The 22,284-nt window shown below is 41.5% G+C and overlaps 2 protein-coding genes and 2 non-coding genes across 5 annotated transcripts; 1 reads left to right on the forward strand and 3 right to left on the reverse strand.

Annotated features, from left to right (window-relative positions):
* Positions 1-6,865: 6,865 nt before the first annotated feature.
* Positions 6,866-6,994, reverse strand: LOC114765467 (small nucleolar RNA SNORA68). The gene has a single exon (XR_003742651.1). It is a non-coding gene; the product is annotated as a small nucleolar RNA SNORA68 (small nucleolar RNA).
* A 58-nt stretch (positions 6,995-7,052) lies between these two features.
* Positions 7,053-9,003, reverse strand: rpl18a (ribosomal protein L18a). Its single transcript, XM_028954836.1, has 5 exons — positions 8,948-9,003; positions 8,097-8,276; positions 7,816-7,945; positions 7,627-7,736; positions 7,053-7,201 (listed from the first exon to the last, which is right to left on the reverse strand). The coding sequence occupies exons 1-5, from the start codon at positions 8,963-8,965 to the stop codon at positions 7,109-7,111; spliced, it is 531 nt and encodes a 176-aa protein (XP_028810669.1). The 5' UTR covers positions 8,966-9,003; the 3' UTR covers positions 7,053-7,108.
* LOC114765468 (small nucleolar RNA SNORA68) lies at positions 8,329-8,462 on the reverse strand. The gene has a single exon (XR_003742652.1). It is a non-coding gene; the product is annotated as a small nucleolar RNA SNORA68 (small nucleolar RNA).
* Positions 9,004-9,370: 367 nt separating the features above from the next.
* On the forward strand, positions 9,371-22,229 carry xpot (exportin, tRNA (nuclear export receptor for tRNAs)). 2 transcript variants are annotated; one of them, XM_028955169.1, is made up of 25 exons: positions 9,371-9,520; positions 10,195-10,333; positions 11,109-11,191; positions 11,290-11,346; positions 11,461-11,530; positions 11,867-12,085; positions 12,920-13,104; positions 13,218-13,386; positions 13,569-13,805; positions 13,908-13,946; positions 14,048-14,110; positions 14,199-14,323; positions 14,416-14,560; positions 14,670-14,789; positions 15,192-15,286; positions 15,469-15,538; positions 16,066-16,304; positions 16,427-16,712; positions 18,993-19,182; positions 19,325-19,441; positions 19,523-19,638; positions 19,818-19,865; positions 20,072-20,143; positions 20,385-20,441; positions 20,571-22,229. In XM_028955169.1, the coding sequence occupies exons 2-25, from the start codon at positions 10,247-10,249 to the stop codon at positions 20,595-20,597; spliced, it is 2,916 nt and encodes a 971-aa protein (XP_028811002.1). In that variant the 5' UTR covers positions 9,371-9,520; positions 10,195-10,246; the 3' UTR covers positions 20,598-22,229. The 2 variants fall into 2 exon arrangements, with proteins under 2 accessions (XP_028811002.1, XP_028811003.1); XM_028955170.1 differs by having other exon boundaries at positions 20,123-20,143.
* Positions 22,230-22,284: the final 55 nt, after the last annotated feature.

A 22,284-nucleotide genomic window follows, 5' to 3' on the forward strand; every position in this document is an offset into this window, starting at 1 on the left:
TTTTGCCTTGGTGACAGCTTTACACACCCTTGGCCTCAACTTTATCAGTGACTTGCTCACATGTGCTGAGCACTTGTTGGCTGCGTTTTCCCTTTTGTCCAAGTTGACAACCCCAGATCATCTCTTTTGGCATTAGGTCAGATGGTCATGGAGACCAGGTCATCTACAGGGTACAATAGGACCACCCACCCACCCTCCCATGCTTATTCAGGTCAGGGTCACTAAGAACCTGAATCTCTTGACCTTCAGTCGGGAACAACGACTGGATAGAGCAGAACACTGAGAGTGAAGATGCACCCACAAGAAGCTCAAACTGTTTCATATTCCTGTGTTAGAAAGAAATTATTATATTTGCCATTGGATTCAGGTTTTTGCACATCAAAATATTTTCTAGAAATAAGAAGCAGTTGAGTCAATAAAAATATGTGTAGTTAAAGCTTAAAATGTAGGAAACATGTAATAATGAAAAATAAAAAATACATTATCAAAATTACAGTGTCAGAATACTTTTATAATGAATTAATTTGCTGCTAATATGCAATGTGTTTAGCTTGTCAGGGTCACTGAAGTCTTGAAGTACCAACCAAGTAAAATGAAGATGTTTATAGTGTAAAAATACACATTTGCCAATCAACATCCTTAAAGTGCTAATAATCTAGCATGTTTGAGTACTACAGAGATCGACATCTACTGATGTGGTCATGAACATGAGGTTTCACAAGCAGATAAAATGAAGGGGAATAGGTGAGCAACCCAACATTTTCAATATGCATTTTTGTCTGTGCTTGATGGCAATGATACTTACCCTACTTTGCCCATGTGGAGTATTAAAAAGAGAGGGATTAATTTGTCATGAATTATGAAGTGCATGAGAGCTGTCAGTCATCATTATGGGCTCCTCCCATTTTAGAATTATAGAAACTTATTGTTAAAGTTTGTCTTCTGGGTGCCTGAAATAATGACACTAAAACATAAAAAGGGCTAAACTAGCAAGTCCTTTAGTATAGTATCTGTTTATTACTATAAATACTAAAGGCACACTTAACATGACATTAGTGAACATTCTATTATTGTTTCATATAAGCTTTATTATGCACTTTTATTATCGGGCTCATATTCCTTTATGGTGTTTGATTTTTTATTTTTGGATCAGACCAATATGGTCAGACATGGGGAGCATGATCTTTGGGTTGAGCATCCCACATCATACACTAAACACTTCGTCTCATGACTATTGGGCATCCTTAATCAGTCACAGTGGCTGGTGCTGATTCAGCATGTTTTCCTTCAGGTAGTATGTGTAAAACGGCAAAAGTTTTGCCATGGTGCTGATCATTTTTCAGCTATTTTTTGGCTCTTTTGCTTTCCACCGACATGCATTTTTGTGTGGAAAGGTACTCTTATTTCAAGGGTATGTAGGAAACCTTGGAAAAGACACTAAAAGTGCTTTTTGGATCAACCCCATAGTTTTTTTTTTCTTGATGTCTGCTTTTTGATTAAAGGGCCACAATGGTAAGAAAACGTCCTGCAGGTCTGCATGCCACTGAAAGAGTTTCTAACTGATGGTTACCAAGAGCTTGTGCACACCTCACAAAGACAGAGAGAGACTGTTCACCCGCCGGATGGCGAATACCAAAATGCCTCAATGAAAAATTACATTGCATTACAGAGTGAATACTTTTCTCTGCTGGTTTATTAGATATTGCTGAAAACATTCTGACACTTTTTGTAGGATGTGTGTGGTGGGATAAGACTGATGTCCAATCCACTGCTCCTATATGCAGAGCTGTACAGTTAATATTTACACAAAATGAATTCATTAGTGCTGCACGGTGGCATGTGGATTTTCATCCAAAAGGAATGTACAGTATGTGGATTGGCTGTAGGTGTCAGTGTGTGAGTTAATGGTGTGTGTGATTATAGAAAGTGAGTGAGTGACACAATAATTCATTTGTCAGACTTTGTATGCCATTGGTAAGAGCTGTTAGATCTCAGAAACGAACACAGTCCAGTCATTATGAAGGTGCCAGAAAACCTATTCAGGTGTTGTTGTCAACAGTTATGAATTTACATGTACAGCATTTGGCAGACAACCTGTTCCTTAAAATATCCTTCATAGAAATCCAACAACCCAACCCAATAGATCTGGCAGAAGTGAGTTATAGTCTAGTATAGATGACCATATATTGGACAATTATCTGGGTATCCTGTGTTGATAAAAATGGATGTTTTGGAATTGAGATTGGAATATAAGTGAATGTATAGTTAAATATCTAAAATCATAAGCTGTTGTGATGACGTAGCCATCCTGATAAGAATTTATGGATGGTGCAGTAGGATAAGCCTAGGATAATAATGTGCATTATTGTATCTCACCTCATTAAATATAATTTTGCTATATATTATTGGAACATTTATCTTCATAAAAAGTTGTATTAAAAATTGTTGCATTAAAAATGACCAGTTGATCCTTAACAACAGTCAGAATCAGAAGAATCAGAATATCTTTATTGTCATTGATTAGACTTGCATGATGGATGAGGGATTTCATGTAGTTAGGAGGTGTTCTGTAGAGTATAAGCCTGTATAATTGAGTTCAGGTAGGTGCGTGCAAAACTAGTCGCTCTGTAGGCAAGTATAATTTTGTTGTCTGTCAGGGGTGTCACTACTGATGATTTGGATTCAATCATCATTCAAGGTTGAATGTGTCATTATTTCGACTCAGGATTCACAATTTTTCTTCTAAATTCTGTCACTCTCCTGGAGACCTCTGGCATGTGAACTGAGCAGCGATTTTCTCTTGTTGTATTTTGCCCCCAATTTTCGATTTTCTTTAAATGACTGTATTTTACATAATGTCTTAATTCATGTTGGCTAATGCACAGCAAACTGCACTGAGTGCACTGGACATGTGACGGCTGGAACATGTGGTGGGACTAGTTCATCTGACATGGAGATTGCAAGCAACGTGGCCAGCGTGCGGTTTCCCCAACCAAATTGCATGCAGAACAGTACAGGAAAATGAAATGGTACTGAACGTAACTGTCTGAGAAAAGTGTGCTTTCTCAACAGCTGTGTCAGCGTTCTGACTTGCTCCTCACAGATCAAGACATCAGGCCCCTTCGTCGTGACTCATTCTAGGTGGAACTCCTCAAACGTCTTGGCAAATTGTCACGACGACTACTGGTGTGACTTTTAAAGGGAACAAAATGGCAAATCTTATTGGTCATGAGAAAATTTCTTTTTTAAATGGTAATGTCAGATGCCTAGCCACAAAGGGGCACCCTGTTGATGCTGTCCAGCACCCTGTGAAACCCCTGCCTGTATAAGAACCCGCTGCATCCTTGGCACTGGGGGGCCGTTCAAAGAGCCTGCCTTGTTTGACCAGATTATCCCCCCCCATCCCCAGTAAACACACACAAACAAATAAACCCCACCACTACCACTGCCGCGTCGCTCTATCCATGCCCACCGGCCGGTCGAACTAAGAGCCTTTATGTGCTGTGGGTCCTGTGGCTTGAGGCTTCGCTGCTTAAAACCCATGGAGGGTTCCTGGAAAGCTCAGTCCCTGGGGGGTGTGGGAGGTGTTTTCTGCCACCTCAGGCCCAGAACGCTGGCCACAGAACAGTAAACCTGGCATTGGCCGTGACCAGAAGGTGGTCGGGGGGGAGGCCGGTTCGTCATCACTCACTTCAGTCACCCACTCCTTTGCGATGACCGCCATCCTTGCATCATCACAGTAAAGACGCCCCGAGGGTTGCCAACTGCCTCAACCCCAAAGGTGGGACACTTTCTTGCAGGTGCATGCGCAGAGCAGTTGGCCGCACCCCACGGCCCTATTTATTTCGATTTTCGAAAAACATTACGTTTTTGTATGAGTCATCATATTCATTTTATTCATTTTAATTGGTATCTGATCAAAAAGGAAATCTGTGGAATAGCACATCCCAAGTGGAAACTGCTCCTGTACAGATTCAGCTCTAATGTAAAGATCGCGATTAGCAAGGCAAGTACCGCAGTGAATTAAGGGATCTGTAGTTTCTGTGTTTTTGCAGTTCATATCGCCGGGCCATAATAATAGATCTATATAAAGTGATCTTGCAAGTTGTGGCCTGCATGACAGTCCTGAACTCATAGCAATGCTTGCATGAGTTTCGCCATGCTTATAACTGTCTATTATTGGTTGACAAGTCTATGATTGGAATACGAGACTGGATTCGCAAGGGATGAAATCGAAATCACCCATATTCCAGGATGTTGGGCAATACGGGATGGTTGGCAAACCTACACACACCATCCAGCATCAGACATTTCATCCCCTACATCTCTACTGTAACCCTACTGCAGTACCAGCTTAATGTGAGCTTGAAAACGTTCATACATGGCATGCAGTTCCATTGGTACAAACAAGTTGCCTTCGAATTGCAAGCAGTTGACTGAATTATGAACACATTCTACCCATGGATGCTAATCAGCTACTTTCATGTCAATGTAAATCAATTTTGGGCCTTCCTTTTTACATCTAGACTTACTACCATTGTGTCCCTGAGCAAGACACTTAACCCTGAGTGTCTCCAGGGGGACTGTCCCTGTAATTACTGATTGTAAATTGCTCTGGATAAGGGCGTCTGATAAACGCTGTAAATGTTGTTTCCATAGACCTGGGTCTGGCAAAAAGAATCACTGTACGTACGGTCTCACCAAGCCCTAACAGCACCCAGAACTGCGTGTCACGCGTTTATTAAATTCACGAATTGCATGCAGATGTCCAAAATATTTAGTGAGCTCACTTTAGTTGGAGCTGAGACGCCAGGCCACTGCCAGCTCATAGAACATTTAGAATGCTTCATTCTTCGACAGCGACTTGTCAATAGCTCGATATGGCACCGTTTCGACCACCTTTCCCCTCTCTGTCACGGAAGGCCGCAATGCTGGCTAAGCTTTTGTAAGAGGTTCATTACCACATGAAGTCAGCCATCAGTTTTCCAGTGCCACTGTCTTTTGGAAAATAATACAAAGCATGGTTTTATTTTCCTCTGTCTAATATATTCCCCATAACGTATCCATGCCTTACACACTGCAGCAACATTTGTGTGGTAAATTATACTCATATATAACAATGAGGAACTTTTGTAACATACATACAATTGCAAAGACAAATGCAAAAAAATATAGCAATATTTGTCATTTGAATTATACTCGTTTTATTTACAGCAAACCATAGCAAAGTCAATAAAACTATACATTTGCAAGGTTTTTTTCATTCTACAATGCAAACTTTGGATTTATAAATTGATTGTGCCACACATCATATGGTGTGGTGGCGGAGATGGTTTGGAGTCACATTGGTCAGGTTTGTTGTACAACAGCGCCCTCTTGTGTTGAGACTGGAAAACTGATATCCTGTAGTGAACAGTGCATCAATTTGCATGCAGTCATGTAACCGTGTGTTGGTGAAGGCGTTGACTAGATTTATATTCATTTATCAGAATCAGAATTGTGTTTATTGGCCAAGGAATTGGGTTAAAGTAGATACAATGACAATATTCAGATCAAATATAATATACAATAATATAAAATCTACAATATGAATACGTAATATGGATTTATATATATATATATATGATAAATATAAACAGATGTATAAAATATGTATGTGTTTATTATTGATATAATATGTATGCATAATATTTATGAATATAATATTGATGGCAATATAATATTGTGATGTACATCAGTGTTTTGTAGTCTGTATCTGATCCTCATACCTGTATAGCAAGACTTGACAAGCCCTATTAAGGTACAAAGAATATTTTAAAAAACAGTCAGAATAAACATGAGTAATGGATTAGTGGATTAGTTATGTGTATTTGGTCCAATAGAAAATTCAGGTTAGTCTTTAATCATTACTTGGAAGATGGGTTAGAACTCAGCCATTCTGATGTTAACAGGAAGTTGGTTCCAGCACTGAGGAGTTAGAACTGAAAAGGATGCATAACTTACATTACATTACATTTACATTTACAGCATTTATCAGACGCCCTTATCCAGAGCGACTTACAATCAGTATTACAGGGACAGTCTCCCTGGAGCAACTTAGGGTTAAGTGTCTTGCTCAGGGACACAATGGTAGTAAGTGGGATTTGAACCTGGGTCTTCTGGTTCATAGGCGAGTGTCTTACCCACTAGGCTACTACCACCCCAACTTGCTCTTTGGTTGAAAGATGGGAAGAAACAATTGGCACTACCTGTACTATTAGGTAGGGGGTGGAAGAAGCATTTACCACTGATCACCATTCATAGATCAAAACAGCAGAACTAATGTGATGACTAAATAATTACGTGAATATTACATTAACGCATACAGGACCACATAGAGCAGCAAGCACATTGGCATTTGTCAGACGCCCTTATCCAGAGCGAATTACAATCAGTAGTTACAGGGACAGTTCCCCTGGAGACACTTAGGGTTAATTGTCCTGCTCAGGGACATGATGGTAGTAAGTGGGGTTTGAAACTGTGATGTTGTGGTCTTCTGGTTCAGAAGGAAGTTTTAACCCCCATCAATATTATATAAAAAACTATGGTAGTCAGTGTTCTCCAAATGTGGAATTTTGTAACAATGTTACAATCTCCTTACAATTTTAATATTTTGGGATCATTTTTGAAGCTCCATTATCCTCATCACTTGTAATGCTCCTTATTTACAAATATTTGGCCACATATCAACTTTCAAATGGGTAAAATAATATCTAGATAAAATATGAGTACCATTTATTGAAAGCATCTAGTAATTGAAAAGTTCTAGACTTGATGCAGGACACGACAAAGAGTTTTAACCAAACCTGATGCAAGAAGCACAGGCAAGTGTTGGGCCTTGATTTCACTTTAAAGAGCACATGAGCTTTCAAAAGGCGACAAGGCACGTTGATGTAAGCACACCAGGCAAGATCATGCCATTGTGTGGCACAATCTTTGGGTTTTTGGGTGCTGAACAGAATAATGCGTACTTTTGCATGAAAACAACGTCCTGAAATGAATTACTTCAGACATTTTTGTAATTTCTTTTTTATTCTCCAGCACAAATTGAAAAGCACTGACATATACTTTAGAAGAAGGTGTTTGGTCTCTTGGTGGTGAAACGGGGCTTGTGCTGGCGACGAAGGACCCTGTGGGGCAGAGGGAACTTGATCTTTGAGTCCTACACAGGAGAAGAAAGGGTTAATAAGGATGCAGGCTTCAAAACCCAAATGAACCACATTCCCTTTAAACGGCTAGCAGGTTTAGAGGCCGTAAACTTGAAATCTGGAAGAGCACTGGCTTTTGTTCAGGCACTCTTTAAAAGCCAAGCTGCCTACCAAGTCAGCTCAGTGGGAGACCAGACCATTACACCAATTCACAGACAAATTCCACTGGTCCTACTACTAAAAGCTAAAACCTTTCATTCAGCACAGATGACCAAGCAATTTCATGGAGAACGGAGCTTTCTAAGCTTTTAATGAAACAAAACTTGCAAAAAAAAAAAAATCCCTATTTTTACCGTTCATAAAGTTTAATTTTATGGGACTAATCCTGTTCATCTAGAGATCATCCCACATGTTGCGCCAGTACTAATATGATACTTACATGGAACTGCTTGATAGCAGGTCTGCGACACTTATTGGCTGCAATCACCTGCACCTTCATGATCTGAATAGAGTGAGCACGGGCGCGGTGGCGCGCTCCCATATCCCGGTCTGGAAGAGGCAATTCAGCCATTGATCAATAAATCAATTTTTCCCCCCTGAAGATATTACAACAGGTAGGTATACTCACAGCACTGAGTGACGGCCCCAGAGGTGGTCAGGTCTCTGTACTCTCTGTACATGTTGTGAGTTCCACTACGGGAGTCATAACGCAGCCAGATGCCAAAGTTCTTCACCCTCAATGGGCTCTTCTCATGTACCTGTGAGACAAAGAGAACCAGTATTTAAAATGTGCCACCCAGAACCAACACGAGCAACTCTAATCAGTCGTTACATCTCAAGTGATGACCAGAAGGTTCCACGCCAAACATCTGACGTGCTAGTTTGTTTTTTTTGGCAGAACCTACTCACCAGGCCGCAGTAAACGGTCTCTCCCGATGCCTTCTTCATCTTCCTCAACTGGGAGACGAAATACCAGAAACGGGACTTGGCCACCACATGGTTAGGGGCAAAGATCCTCATACGATAAAGAGGGGGAGCAGGGTTCTTGGCAGAGGGCAAGAGGCGCCCAACTACTTTGTACTCCCTAAGCTGAACGGAAGGGGAAAAAAATATGTTATTTACTCGAATTGTTATTGGTTTGAATTGTGGGACCTTGAATTCACTTTCGAGAGCACACCAGCTTCCGAAAGGCGACAAGGCACAAAAAATTTATTTAAGCACACCAGGCAAGATCATGGCATTCTGTGACATGATCTTTGGGTTTTTGGGTGCTAAACAGATGCACGTACCCCCATTGTCCATTCACTTTAAATAAACTGGAAATAAAACAAATCTTAATTTAATGAAACATTACAAGTATAAGAGGTAACACTCGGCATGCTAACGAGTAATAAGCTCAGCTAAAAATGTCCAAAAACGGCACATGGAAACAAAAACAAAAAAACTTAATAAACAAAAAAAACGAGCCTTGTACACTTTGTAACACGTACACGTGTGTGCTGCTAAGACCAAACTGCTACCAATAATTCGCATCGTAGCTACTGCTGCCGTGTGGCAGCACATGGTTTCGACAACGCGACCGGGGCGCCATGTTAGATCCGGCGCTCCACGGCGCGCAAGGAGCCTTTAAAAGGCTCCACGGCGCGTTTCGGGGCCGAAGTGCCGACTTCGGTGCCAACGCAAAACTTCCACGCAGCGCCGCGTGTAACAGATGCCGGGCTGTCGCGGCGTTAAGACGACTTTTCGACCACGTTACGTACTGTGCCAGACGCCTTCATGGTGCCTCTCGCAGACCGCCACGGGAAAGAGGAAGCAGGAGGGGCGGAGCGTCTTTACGTCACCGCACAGGCCAACCGGAACTCAATTATTTTGTTAACATTTTAAAGGAAAAATAGCTTTTACACATGTCTATACAGAGAAGAAGAATACGTTATGAAGAATACGTTGGGAATACAAATTAAACATCATTTAGATTATCGCGTTATTTTCTATTAAATCGATAAGAGTACAGATACACTTCAATTTTTTTAAAAAAGTCAATCTAAATAGTTTTTACTGGACGTCCAATGTATTTTACTAAGAATAGTTCCAAACAGTGACATTGTAAACTAATTCAAATTAACAGGTGCGGAGTAGTAAGATCGCGGCGGAGGGGAAAGTTCTTCCTGTGGTCGTGACCCGGAACCGTTCGGCTCGGCTGCATGCTGGGGCCGCGGCGTGAGTGGATCGTCACTCTCTCTCTCTCACTATCTCTCTCTCTGGGGAAAAAAAAGCAGCGGAATTTACACTGACACCGGGAGCCGCGGAGACATGCGGTGAACCTCGGCACCAAGGTACGGAACGGCGCCCTCCTCTCCGCGGAAAGTTTTGACGCCCCGTGCGGCTAGCTGGCTAACTTGCTAACGTCAGATCCCATATGCGGCGTTTAAGTAACGACAGTTACGCTAATAAATGGCTCTGTTTTTGGATCAACTTGGTTAAAAATAAAATAAAAGTTACTACTTGAAATATAATTGCTATTGTTGGTTAACCGTGGCTGCAGACTGTTGAACTTTTTTATCTTCCCTACGTCAGACTAACGCGGGGTAAGTTTCCTGCCCGTCCGAGGGACGCGCTTCTAACCCCAGGCGGCTAAAGAGGCTCTAGACTGTGGATACATTTGGATATTTTTTTTAATATCTAAATATATAGCACAGTGATGGGTGAGACGGATCTTATTCCCGGACGTCGTGCGTAAAAAGTGGCGACGGGTGCGGATTTGTTGCGAGTTACGCGACACGTCGACGCCGCGTTGCATCACTCTTTCTCCTGCTCCACCCAGACCTCGAGGATGCTGACTGGTGCTTTCCGACGTCCACTGTTTTTACCGCCTGGGGTGGCGATCCGGCTTTTTGCCACCATTGTACCTTGTTTCGCATCAGCCTGGTCGACAACGTTTGGAAGCACGGAGTGTTGAACCTGCATCATTTCGAGAAAATGTTGATAACGTCCCCCCCTTTTTTCCCAGATGTATGTAGAAGAGGGGGGTGAACCTGTGGTGGTGAGCAGCTAACCTGCGGATGGCCCGCCGCACCGTGCCAGTCATCATGGATGAGCAAGCGCTGCTGGGACTCAACCCAAATGCAGACGCTTGTTATCGGCAACGGGTACCATTTTTTATTCACTTTTCCCAACAGCAGACATGTTGAGCTAAGTGGTGACAAAACCTGCCCATTTTCCTAAGAAATGGAAGAAGATGAGGAAACATGGTGCCCACTGCATATTATATAGAATATGAATCCGATGTTCTGCCACTGAACAGTAGTTTGGTTTTGAAAGCTAAAACATTTGTTCATGGTGACGAGGCCCTTCATTGCAATTGGGTTTATTTGTAGTAATTATTTTGATTGTATTGTGTATGGAAGGCTGCTGTTCTCTGTTTATGATCTTTTTATTACTGTCATTATTATTTAATGACATTTGTCACACCAAGGAATTTTATATAGAGCCCTATATATAGAATCTGCATGGCACAAATATACAATGAATTATATTAAGAGTGTTTGTGCACTTACATTATTATTAAATATATTAGTATTTAATTTGATTAATTTTAGTGTGGTTCATTGGTAAATTTGGCAGAGTTTTTCATGCCCCCCCATATCAGATGATTTCATTATTGCCATGCTTGGTAGGTGCTGGACACGTGGGTAATGTTACTCCGGTGATTCAGCAGTGCCAAGTTCTTGAACAGGAAATTATGACAAATCTTCTGTGTATTTGTATATGTGGACATATTCAGAGTTGTCAGTATGCTCTGTTTGGATATACTTTGTCATTTGAAAATGTCAATTGTGCCCACATATGGTGACAATCAAGTGTTTTTAAGTGGGTGGCTTGTGAATGGAGTGTGTAGGTAAGCATCTTATCTATTTTTATAAGGCGCTGGCATATTTTGAACAACTCAAAGAGTCCCAGGATGCTTGGGAAGTGTGTGCTGAGGCCCTGGCTAAAGGCATTTACAGGTATTATTATTATTTGTTGTGATATATGTATATATATATGTGTGTGTATGTTTAGAGAGATATCATGCATTTTCATGTGTTACTTTTTTCTAATGCAGTGATGACCACGTTAAGTTCTTCTGCTTCCAAGTTTTGGAGCACCAGATAAAATACAGGTGAGTTAATTTATTTAATATTATGTTTGATGAAGTTGAACAGTATCATGGTGTAAATTACACATGGCTTAAATCTGATAGCCATTTACCATAAGTTATTGTATTTTATAACAGGCATGGTGCTTTAAGTGCACTTCAACAGCAACTCATCAGAGAAACTCTAATGAAATGGCTCCAGTCACAGGTGTGTGTGTGTGTGTGTGTGTGTGTGTCTGTGTGTGTGTGTGTGTGTGTGTGTGTAATCAACTGTTTCGTGAATGTTGATGGTAGCAGCAGTTTAGTGCAAAATATTATGATCACATGATTATTATTGCAGAAACAGCACTTTCATTGAAACATAAATTATAGACCACTATGTAAATTTGATTGAATCTTGCGTTTCAGTGACACCATATTTTAGACATGTTTAATTTATTATATTATTTTAATAATAATGTATTTTAATTGATTTTTTTATGTATTGAGTTTGTTTAACTTGCTTTTGGACATGTTTGTATTGAGTGTCTGTTTTTTCAATCAGCTAATGAACATTCATCCAGAAAAGCCATTCATCCGAAACAAAGCCGCTCAAGTCCTTGCCTTGACCTTTGTGAGGGACTATTTAACCCTTTGGCCAAAGTTCTTCTTTGACATCCTTTCCCTGATTGGCTTAAACCCTCATGGTGTTGACATCTACTTACGGACACTCATGGCTATAGATGCTGAGGTGGTTGACCGGGACATCCAGCATTCCCCTGAGGTGACACCAACACCCAAAACCTATTAAAATGCTACTCGTTATTTGTATAGTGCGGTGCATTTGTGTAATAAAAAAAGATTTGTCTATTCAAATCTGTAATAAAGGCAATGAATCTTCTTAAAGGTCCCCTGACATGAATTTTTTTTTTTTTTTTGCTTTTATATCGGTCTTGTTGGTCCCCTAATACTGTATCTGAGGTCTCTTTCTGAATTACAGCCATTTTGAGTCAGTCTTACAATGAGATTTCCCCAGGACATGCCACTTCGGTAACTTTAAATGCAAATGTAGAGGATAGAGGCAGGATGAGAAGGGAGCAGGCGTTCGCAGAAATTATGTCAACATTCACCAACCTCAATGTTTGGCGCAGACAGCAAGTCGTATTTCCGTTTTCACTAAAAGAAAAAATATATAAATTTTAATCCACTGGTTCTTCAGGGTCTCACTTGACTGAACTTAAAAAAAACATTTGTGCTAATTTTTACATCCAGTCACCAAGCAACTACAACTTCTCACATTTTTTTTTTTTTTTTAGGGGAGCTGTGAAATTATCTGAGAAAGGGGAGGTAACCTTTCCCCCTTATGACAACATAAAGAGACCAATTCCAGATTACACGGTTTTAGCTGCCGCTCTCTGAATGGTGAAACAGAATGTCCAAAGCACTCTTTATAATTATCGCCATTTCTAGCCTCTGCAGGACTATAGACCATCTAGAGGAACTTGTATTAATGTTAAATAATCTCACAAAGTCAAATTTTCATGATAGGGGACCTATAATAAAATTTTGTTTCATGAGTAGGTACAATGTATCTAAACTTTAACCCTTTCTTTGTCAGGAAACCCGCAGGAACACCTTGATTAAGGACTCCATGCGAGAGCAGTGCATTCCCAGCCTGGTGGAGTCATGGTTCCAGATCCTTCAGGCTTACCAGCAGTCCCACAGCGAGCTTACCTGCCAGTGTCTGGAAGTGGTGGGAGCCTACGTGTCCTGGATTGACCTCAACCTAATTGCCAACGACAGGTCAATATTTTCAAGATGTAGACAAATCCAGAATGTCCTTCATAAGGAATACAGATCACAGATAAAAGGCTGGTCTTTTTAAATAATCCTGACTTTTTTTTTTGTAAGCACAGGTTTGTAAATGTGTTGCTGAGTCACATGTCTATGGAGGACCTGAGAGAGGAGGCCTGTGACTGTCTGTATGAAATAGTCAACAAGGGAATGGACCCTGTGGACAAGACCAAGCTTGTGGAGTCCCTTTGCCAAGTGCTGCAGTCTGCAGGATTCTTTAATGTGGAGCAGGTGAGTGGATTTGAAGTTAATACACAAGTCAAATAATCTTACCATCCATTTGTGTAATATATATATTTTGCTATTAATAATTAATGGTTGAAATTTAAAAAATGACCGTTCTTTGTTTTTTTGTCAAAAGTTCTTTGACTGAATCTCTGTTGGTCTTTCCCCATTTTCATGTCCTACTCCAGGAAGAGGATGTGGACTTCCTCGCCAAGTTCTCACGGTTGGTGAACGGCATGGGTCAGTCCCTGGTGCTCAGCTGGACCAAACTCAGCAAGGTGGGGGATGTCAAGGTCGCCGCGGAAACGCTGCGGGCGCTGGAGGCCAAGGTTCCGCTGTTACTGCAGCTACTTGTCCATGAGGACGATGACATCTCTGCCAACATTGTGGGGTTCTGCTATGACTACCTGCACGTGCTGAAACAGGTTAGTTAGTTAGTTAGTTATTACCCCTGCCCATGCCTAATCATTCTCTCAGTGGTCACTGACACTGAAGAAATGTGCGAATAACTTGTTTAATTTCTTCAGCTTCCACTTCTGACCGACCAACAAAAAGCCAACATTGAGGTAGAGTATTAAAAAAATCCTGTTGTGACAATAATTATTTTTTAATACTTTTCTTCTCATTAGTAGCTGTGAACTAAGATCTTGTTTTTCTTCTTCTTCAGGCCATCATGTTGGCTGTTATCAAGAAGCTGACGTACGACGACGAGTATAACTTCGAAAATGAGGTAAAGTTTCTTAATCCACAGCTTTCCCACGGCTTCTTTCAGATGCTCTGATAAATTCGATGGATCTATATTGCGGTTTTGCCTTCAGGGTGAAGATGAGGCAATGTTTGTGGAGTACAGGAAGCAGCTGAAGATGCTGTTAGACCGGCTGGCCCAGGTGTCTCCTGAGCTTCTCCTGGAGTCCGTGCGCAGGGTCTTCAACAACACCATGCAGTAAGAGTTACTGTCATGGCAGTAAAGTTGCGTCGGCCACTAATGGGGCTGTTACTGGAGATGGCAGCGTAACAGACAGGTTTGGTTTGTAGGAGCTGGCAAACAGCACCCTTTATGGAGGTGGAAGTGGCCATCCGGCTGCTGTATATGCTGGGAGAGGCGCTGCCTGCGTCCCACGGAGCGCACTTCAGCGGGGACAATGCAAAGGTCAACACTCTGCAGGACATGATGAGGACGGTGAGTGCAAACAAGGCATGCAAACACAATCTTGGTTTAAAAAAAATTTTGCATCAGGTCAGTCATTTCATTAGTCTCACTAAATATTGTCACACCGTGTGGAGTGCAGCTCATCACCAGCGGCGTCAGTGAATACCAGCACAGCTCAGTGTCACTGGAGTTCTTCGAGACGGTTGTCCGTTACGACAAGTTTTTCATTGTGGAGCCACAGCACATTGCTTCGGTCCTGGTGAGTCCCAGTAAAGGTCGTCTATCTCCTGATGCAAATTTTTGCTATTAACTCTGCTTTGTACATTGTTTTATGCAACTGGTATGTGTGTAGTTGCGTCTGCCGAAATGCATCAAGCAGCTTCAAAAGTGGCTACAATAGGGAAAGGTTTGTAGGTATCAGTCCAGCTATTACACAGCCAGCATACTGATCCCATTGGATTGATGTAGTATTATTGCTCTGACTTTTTTCCTCATTATTGTTTTTTTTCTCTGCTCTTATCTTGTACTGTATATTTCCACTTGTGGAACCTAATAAAGGATCATCTTTTCTTATCTTGCCTTACCATAGCTCTGTCAAAACGGGAATGCTAATTTATCCATAGTTTACTGTGGGAACTCACAAATACGCTGTTCACCGCAGATGGCGTTTCTGGATCACCGAGGCCTGAGACACGCCAGCCCGAAGGTGCGGAGCCGGGTGGCCTATCTCTTCTCCAGATTCGTCAAAACTCTGCAGTAAGTCCTCATGCAGACAGAATGCTGACCAGAGGGTTTTTGTGTGTGTGTGGTGTGTGTGTGTGTGTGTGTGTGTGTGTTCCAATGCTTTTTGTGTTTCACAAAGCTTACTTCACTAATTAGTGAACAAGAACATGCTGTTAACTGCTTTTCCACACGACTTATTCATTTTTCATTCACAGTAAACACATGAATGCCTTCATTGAGGACATTCTGAGCCGAATACAAGACCTTCTGGAACTTGCTCCACCGGTATGTCACCTGTCCACAGTTTGGACATTTAGTTCATCTACTTATTATGATGCACATTTTATTTTAAATAAATGGCATGCAAGTAAAATTATGGGGATGTGTTTTTTGAGGGAACAGTAAATACGTGTCAGGAATCACAGAACTGAACTGTTAGAACACAAATTTACATGCAGCAAACGCCAAGATGTCATATTTTTTCACACTTCTGCACCTACACTTTCAATTTTGATTCGCTGCTTGTAAATTTGTTTTTGTGATTTTGGTGAAAGTGTTTTGCATGTTATACAAATTTTTGTATTTTTTTTTATAAAAATGTTAATTTGACACCCGCTCTTGCACACACCCTACTTCCTCATTCTGGACAAATCAGAATGCACACACTTATCGGGCCACACAATTTGACCTCCAGTCAAATATGTTTACAGCGGTCCGCCAAATTGTTGCCTTGAAATGTCTTAACAGGCACTGTTTGTCTTTTACTGTAGGACGCATGTTTTGCTAACTTCCCGCTGTTGTCTTCCTTTCAGGAGAACGGCTTCCCAGCGCTGCTGACCAGCGATGACCAGCTCTTCATGTTCGAGACAGCGGGCGTGCTGATAGTGAACGCGGAGAGTCCGGCCGAGCGCAAGCAGGCCCTCATGAGGAGCCTCCTGATGCCGCTGACAGACGCCTTCCGCATGCTGCTGGCCAAGCTGCCTGAAGAGGCTGATGAGGAGCGGCAGACAGCGCTGGCCGACTGCCTGAGTCACGCTGTGGGGTTTGCCAGGTAGGGCAAAAAGTGCTCATGATGCGAAAATAACAGCAAACGCTTCATGGTTACTTACTGGATATCTTTGAATTTTTGTATTTATTTATTTTGTGATTTTTGCATTTGTCACTTGTTCCCAGTCGCACAAGCAAAGCCTTCAGCAACAAGCAGACGGTGAAGCAGTGCGGCTGCTCTGAGGTTTACCTGGACTGTCTGCAGATCTTCCTGCCGGCGCTGAGCTGCCCTGTCCAGCGAGGGTCACTGCGCAGTGCAGTGCGCTCATTCCTGCACCGCATGATCATCTGCCTGGAGGAGGAGGTGCTGCCCTTCATCCCGGCCGCGTCAGAGCACATGCTGAAGGATTGCGAGCCTAAAGACCTGCAGGAGTTCATCCCACTGATAAGCCAGATCACTGCTAAGTTTAAGGTATGAAGCGACCACCAGCAATACTGTGGTCATTTTTCAATGAGTGGTGTAATAATGCAACATTGGACAAACCTACTCTATGGAGGCCATTTTGAAAAATCTACTCGAGTAATCTACTTTCTAATGTTCTTTCTCCATATTTAAATATTTAATTGTATTGTATATGTATAATTTTTCAGAATCTACTCTGTTCTGTACACTAATCATCATTATATCATCATCATAAGCAGCATCATGAGATGCTGCTTATGATGAAGGAAAGGCAGCAACAAGCAACTCTTTCTGGACTGTTAAACCATCCTCGTTATCTAACTGGTTTAGAGAAGCCTGCTGTGTGATTTTTGTAGAAATCACAGCAATTTTTTGGCTGCGTTGATAAGCCAAAGATCCTTAAAAATGTTAGCAAAGCAACTGTTTTCCTTTTTTCAATATACAGTCCCTGACAAAAGTCTTGTCGCTTGTGTACAAATTGACCTCAAGTGGCGCAGAAATATATTTCTAATCAAGAAATGTCTAATTTTATTCCCAACAGCTTTTGTTATAATATTTCAGTGCAAAACAAAAAAGTATTCTAATATTCAAGGCTTGGTAAAGCCCATCGAGTCAATTTTTGCAAAGACATAAGTGTTGTCTCCTTGACAAATGAGCTTCATCTGTGACTAATAATGGATCAATTAGGAGTCAGGTGTATAAAAAGAAACCCAGCACACTAGACCTTCACATCAACTGCAACTAGACCTCTGCAAACATGCCTGAGATTCACCCTGAGACTAAAGTGTTGATTATCAAGAGGTTGAACATCAGATCCACTGCTGATGTGGCAGACACCTTCAATGTGTTTCAGCGTCAAGTAAGGAGGATAAAAAAAGATTTGAAGAGACTGGAGACGTTTTTGACAAGCCCGGGTCAGGCAGACCCCGCAAGACAACTGCTCGAGAGGACCGTTTGTTGGCTCGTAAATCCAAGGCCATTTTCCACTGCAGAAGAGCTCCACGAGACCTGGTCACCTGAAGTCCCTGTGTCAACCAGAACAGTTTGTTGGATTCTGTCTCGAAATGGCCTCCATGGTGGAATCAGTGCCTAGAAGCAGCACTAAGCAAAAGACAATTGAAAAACTGTGTGGCATTTGCCAAGGCCCATAGCCTGCTATGAGGGATGACAAAGTGCCAAAAGGTGGATTTTTCAGATGAATCTTCTGTTTAATTACACCACAGTCAGACCTACTGGAGCACGCATGGATCTTAGATTCACCCAGAAAACTGAAGTTTGGTGGCAGAAAAATCATGGTCTTGGGGTTACATCCAGTATGGTGGTGTGCGAGAGATCTGCAGGGTGGAAGGGAACATCAATAGTCTGAAATACCAAGAAATCTTAGCTACCTTTTATATTCCCAACCATAAAAGAGGCCAAATTCTGCAGCAGGATGGTGCTCCATCACATACTTCCATCTCCACATCAAAGTTCCTCAAGGCAAAGAAGATCAAGATGCTCCAGGATTGGCCAGCCCAGTCACCAGACATGAACATCATTGAGCATGTGTGGGGTAGGATAAAAGAGGAAGCATGGAAGACGAAATCAATGAATCTTGATGATCTCTGGGACCGCTTTCTTTGCTGTTCTAGATGACTTCATCAATAAATTGTATGAATCCTTGCCAGACCGCATGGATGCAGTCCTTCAAGCTCATGGACATCTTACAAGATATTAAATTTGGATCTCACTGCACCACTACTTAATTTGCTGACACATTTTTGTATTCGCAGTAAATTTGTTAAATTTCTGTATAGGCGACAAAACTTGTCTTGCCGAAATTCGACCCTTCTGTCTTGATTAAATTATCATTTTTTTTCAGTGAAACTAATTCATTTTAATGCATTAAACATCATTTGATAGGGTTTTAGCTTTTCATATGAGTTATTTCTAACACTAATTGGTTAATTAAGTCAAGTTAATAGCAGGTGTTTCTACAAAATAGATAAGCGACAAAACTTTTGTTAGGGACTGTACTGCATAATGTTGCCTAAAAACGTTTCTCAGATATAAATTTTAGTGTTGGTTTTGATTTCTATATTTAAAAAATGTTCTTGTGTTTAGTTTTTGTGTCCCCCTGTGGTATTGAAAATATTATTGGGTATGGAGTACCATCCTTAGTATCACTCTGGAATTTTGGGACCGTGACAAGTTACTGCATAACCTCATGTATGTTTTTTTGGGAGGAGAACTGGAAAGTTACCAGGTATAGTGAACAGCCATATTTAAACCTGTTCCCCCTCCTTTCAGGGTCAGGTGTCCCCGTTCCTGCAGCAGGTTTTCATGCCCCTGGTGGTGGCCATCTTCGAGGTACTGGGTCGACCTGCGGAGGAAAACGACCAGACGGCGGCGCTAGAAAAGCAGATGCTGAGGAGGAGCTACTTCACCTTCATCCAGACGGTCACAGGCAGTGGCATGAACGAGGTCATGGCCAACCAGGGTGAGTTTCAGACGTGTACTCATGTTGATATGAACATTTATTAAACAAATAGAGTTTAATGTCCGTGCCATTTATGATACAGTGAGAAATATTTAAAATAACATTTTATAACGTATATAACGTAAAATAAAATTTTCCCCAGGAGCTGAAAATATTGAGCGGGTGTTGTTCACCATCATTCAGGGAGCAGTGGACTTCCCCGACCCCATCGCTCAGAAGACCTGCTTCATCATTCTCTCCAAATTGGTGGAGCTCTGGGGTATGATTGTCACAAGGGGGTCATTTCACGCTTCTTACAGTTGCAACGTTGAGAGGCTTCATCTCTTTCTCTCCTTCTCAGGTGGGAAAGACGGTTTGGTTGGATTTCCAGATTTCATCTATAAGCACATTGTCCCAGCATGCTTCATGGCTCCTCTCAAACCAACCTTTGATCTTTCTGATGCCCAGACTGTCCTTGTAAGTATTCTTACACACAAGTTACACATTGTTGCATGCAGTGGGCTCAGTAGTAGTAAATCATGAAAAATAGTGATACTCTCACAATGGCGTCTGGTGTTTCAGGTTTTCTGTTCTTTTCAGAAAAATAGGACTTGGTTTGGCCTTCTGCGGTTTAATAATTGTCTTTGTCTTTACAGACATTGTCAGAGTGTGCACTCACTTTAAAAATGATTCATCTCAAAAGGGTAAGTTCTGCGAAGGGTTCTTGTCTGCCATCAGTCACATCAGGCTCTGAAATAACAAGCATGTGGGCCAACATGGGCAAGAACATTGCTGAACAGCAGCACATAATGTTGGAAAAAGCTTTAAAGCTGTAACGTGACTTCTTTTTGGTGCTGCATTTTGGCAAAATGTGTCTTACTTAATTGAAGTCTTTGTCATTTGACCTCAGGGGGCAGAGTTCATTCATTTCCTGCAGCATGACTATCTGCCCTCTCTGCAGGTATCACCCGAAATCACACAGGTGAGTGTCCCCATTCTGTACCTGACCATTGACACACACGCTTATCCAGAGTGACTTACAGTTCTAATCAGTTGTGGTTTACAGGAACCCAACTACGAGCGCAATCATATAGTAGTTTCAGACTGTAAGAAAGTTTAAGTTAGTCTAAGGTCTTTTTACATTTGTGCCATTTGGCAGACGCCCGTCTGCAGAGACTTGCAGAGACTTTAGACAATGGGAATTGTATTCTGACTCTCTGTAGGAACTGTGTCAAGTACTTCAGCAGCCAGATTCCAAGGTTGTAAGAAACTACATGAAGGTTCGTACGGCTCCATCAGTTGCTTATTTGTTTTGTTTGAGTGCTCATTAATACTGACTTTATATTTCATGAGATGTATGGAATGGTTTATTGATCCTGTTTTTAATTCTATATTTTTTTCCCCAACAGGCATTCTTTCAGCAAGCAAAATTATAAAAACTGGAAGTTGAGAGGACTCTGAGGATAAGAAGAGAGCGTTTGTCGTGCCACTTAACAAGAAACCAGAGCTTAGCATAGGAGCTGCTTTTGCACTTAAAAAGTGAATTACATAGCAAAGCCCATCATTAATGGGAGAAAGTGGTGCCGATGCAGGACTTGTGTGGGGGGGGGTGTTGTGTCGCTTGTTAGTGGCCACGCCCCTCCACTGACCTAGGCCCAATCAGGGAAGTGCTGTCCATGTGGGCTTGGCACCCTGGTCAGGGGATGTCTTTGTCTCAGCAAGACAGGAGCCTGTAGACTGTGGCAGGGGTGAGCGAAGGGATCGTTCTGACACACAATTCCAAGGGAAAAGTCAGACACCTCATTATTATTTTTTTTCTTTCATAAGGACAAAAAAAGAAGGAAAATGACTGGTTATCTAAATTATCACCTCAACATGTTTTTGAAATGTGTATATAAAAAAAAAAAGACGCTTTATTCGTTTCAAATCTTTGAAGAGATGTGCTGAGATATATATTTTTTTGAAGTGAATGGAGGCTAATCCTTTATGAATTTGGTATAAGAAATGGTTTGTTTTTGAAAGGTTTTCCTCTTTTTTTTCTTTTTTTTTTTTCCTCCTTTTTCCATGATTGATAAAGGGATGATTTAGCAGACCCTCACCATACCTGGTTGCTGTCGTCTTCTCTTATTTGCGTTCCTCACTGTAATACTGAATTTCATGTCCGGAACCAAAGCCAGACATCAGCCAAGCTTGTCCAGTGTCTGCCATCTTGGTCTAATGAATAAACCGATCCGCTGGGATGACAGGACACATTCCTGTTTTCAAGCCCGTTTAATGCTTAATTGGTCCAATTAGCCAAGGCTGGTAAAGAAATAAAGCACAGAGCTGCAGATCTTCATCTGATGTGGCTTGAAGCAACAGAGGACCTAGTTTAGAAAAACACTAATACTGCACTTCCTTCTAACATGCTGTACACATTTTATGTAGAGAAATCACTAAATGTGAATTTAAAATAAGCACCTGGATCTTTTCTGTATCGTCACCTCAACAAAGCAAGTATGTGGTTCAGCCAAGTTTTATAATTTTTTTTGGAAATACGCTTGTTTAATATATGTGCCGAGCACAAAATGACCAAAAACCCCACCTGTGTGTTTGTCCTATATGACATTGCCGCACGCAGTCAACTGAGACACCCTGAGATGGCCCCATTGGAAATCTTGTGTGTTGATGTGGAAAACAGATTTAAGAGTCAAGACGGTCCATGCAGGGTAGTGAAGGTTTACAGGAGGGAGACTTTTATAAAGCCCCCAAGCTAGAATAGGTCAGGTTTTGGTGTTTCTGGGTTCCAACTACTTCCATCAGATTTAATGTGATCGTTTTCAGTATCACAGTTGTCAGCATTGTGAGCACATTGACAGACAAGACCCATCAGTCCAACTATAATAATGAGCCCAAAAGATAAATAAAAGGCAAGTGGCAGTGAGAAACGTAAGCCTGAACGTGAAGTGATCTGGTGCTCGGTGGGTTGAAATGTGCTTGTGATTACTTGATTTACTTGGGATAAACTTTCAGAACTTTGTCAATCTCCTCTCACTACCAATAAAGTGTTTACTAATCTGTGTTCTTAACCTGCTCTTAAAACTGCTCTCATGTTTGCATGTTACAATGAAGTATTGATCAGTA

The sequence above is a fragment of the Denticeps clupeoides genome, chromosome 15 (assembly GCF_900700375.1).
Source record: "Denticeps clupeoides chromosome 15, fDenClu1.1, whole genome shotgun sequence".
Classification (NCBI taxonomy): Eukaryota; Metazoa; Chordata; class Actinopteri; order Clupeiformes; family Denticipitidae; genus Denticeps; species Denticeps clupeoides.

Excerpts from the sequence above, each read along its gene's own strand:
- rpl18a (XM_028954836.1), bottom strand. Across the intron at positions 7,946-8,096 it reads AGACCGTTTACTGCGGCCTG|GTACATGAGAAGAGCCCATT; the intron begins GTGAGTAGGTTC and ends TTTGTCTCACAG. Across the intron at positions 7,202-7,626 it reads CTGCTATCAAGCAGTTCCAT|GACTCAAAGATCAAGTTCCC; the intron begins GTAAGTATCATA and ends TCTCCTGTGTAG.
- xpot (XM_028955169.1), top strand. The coding sequence starts at position 10,247 with ATGGCCCGCCGCACCGTGCCAGTCATCATGGATGAGCAAGCGCTGCTG. Across the intron at positions 13,387-13,568 it reads GATTCTTTAATGTGGAGCAG|GAAGAGGATGTGGACTTCCT; the intron begins GTGAGTGGATTT and ends GTCCTACTCCAG. Across the intron at positions 14,561-14,669 it reads TGCAGGACATGATGAGGACG|CTCATCACCAGCGGCGTCAG; the intron begins GTGAGTGCAAAC and ends TGTGGAGTGCAG.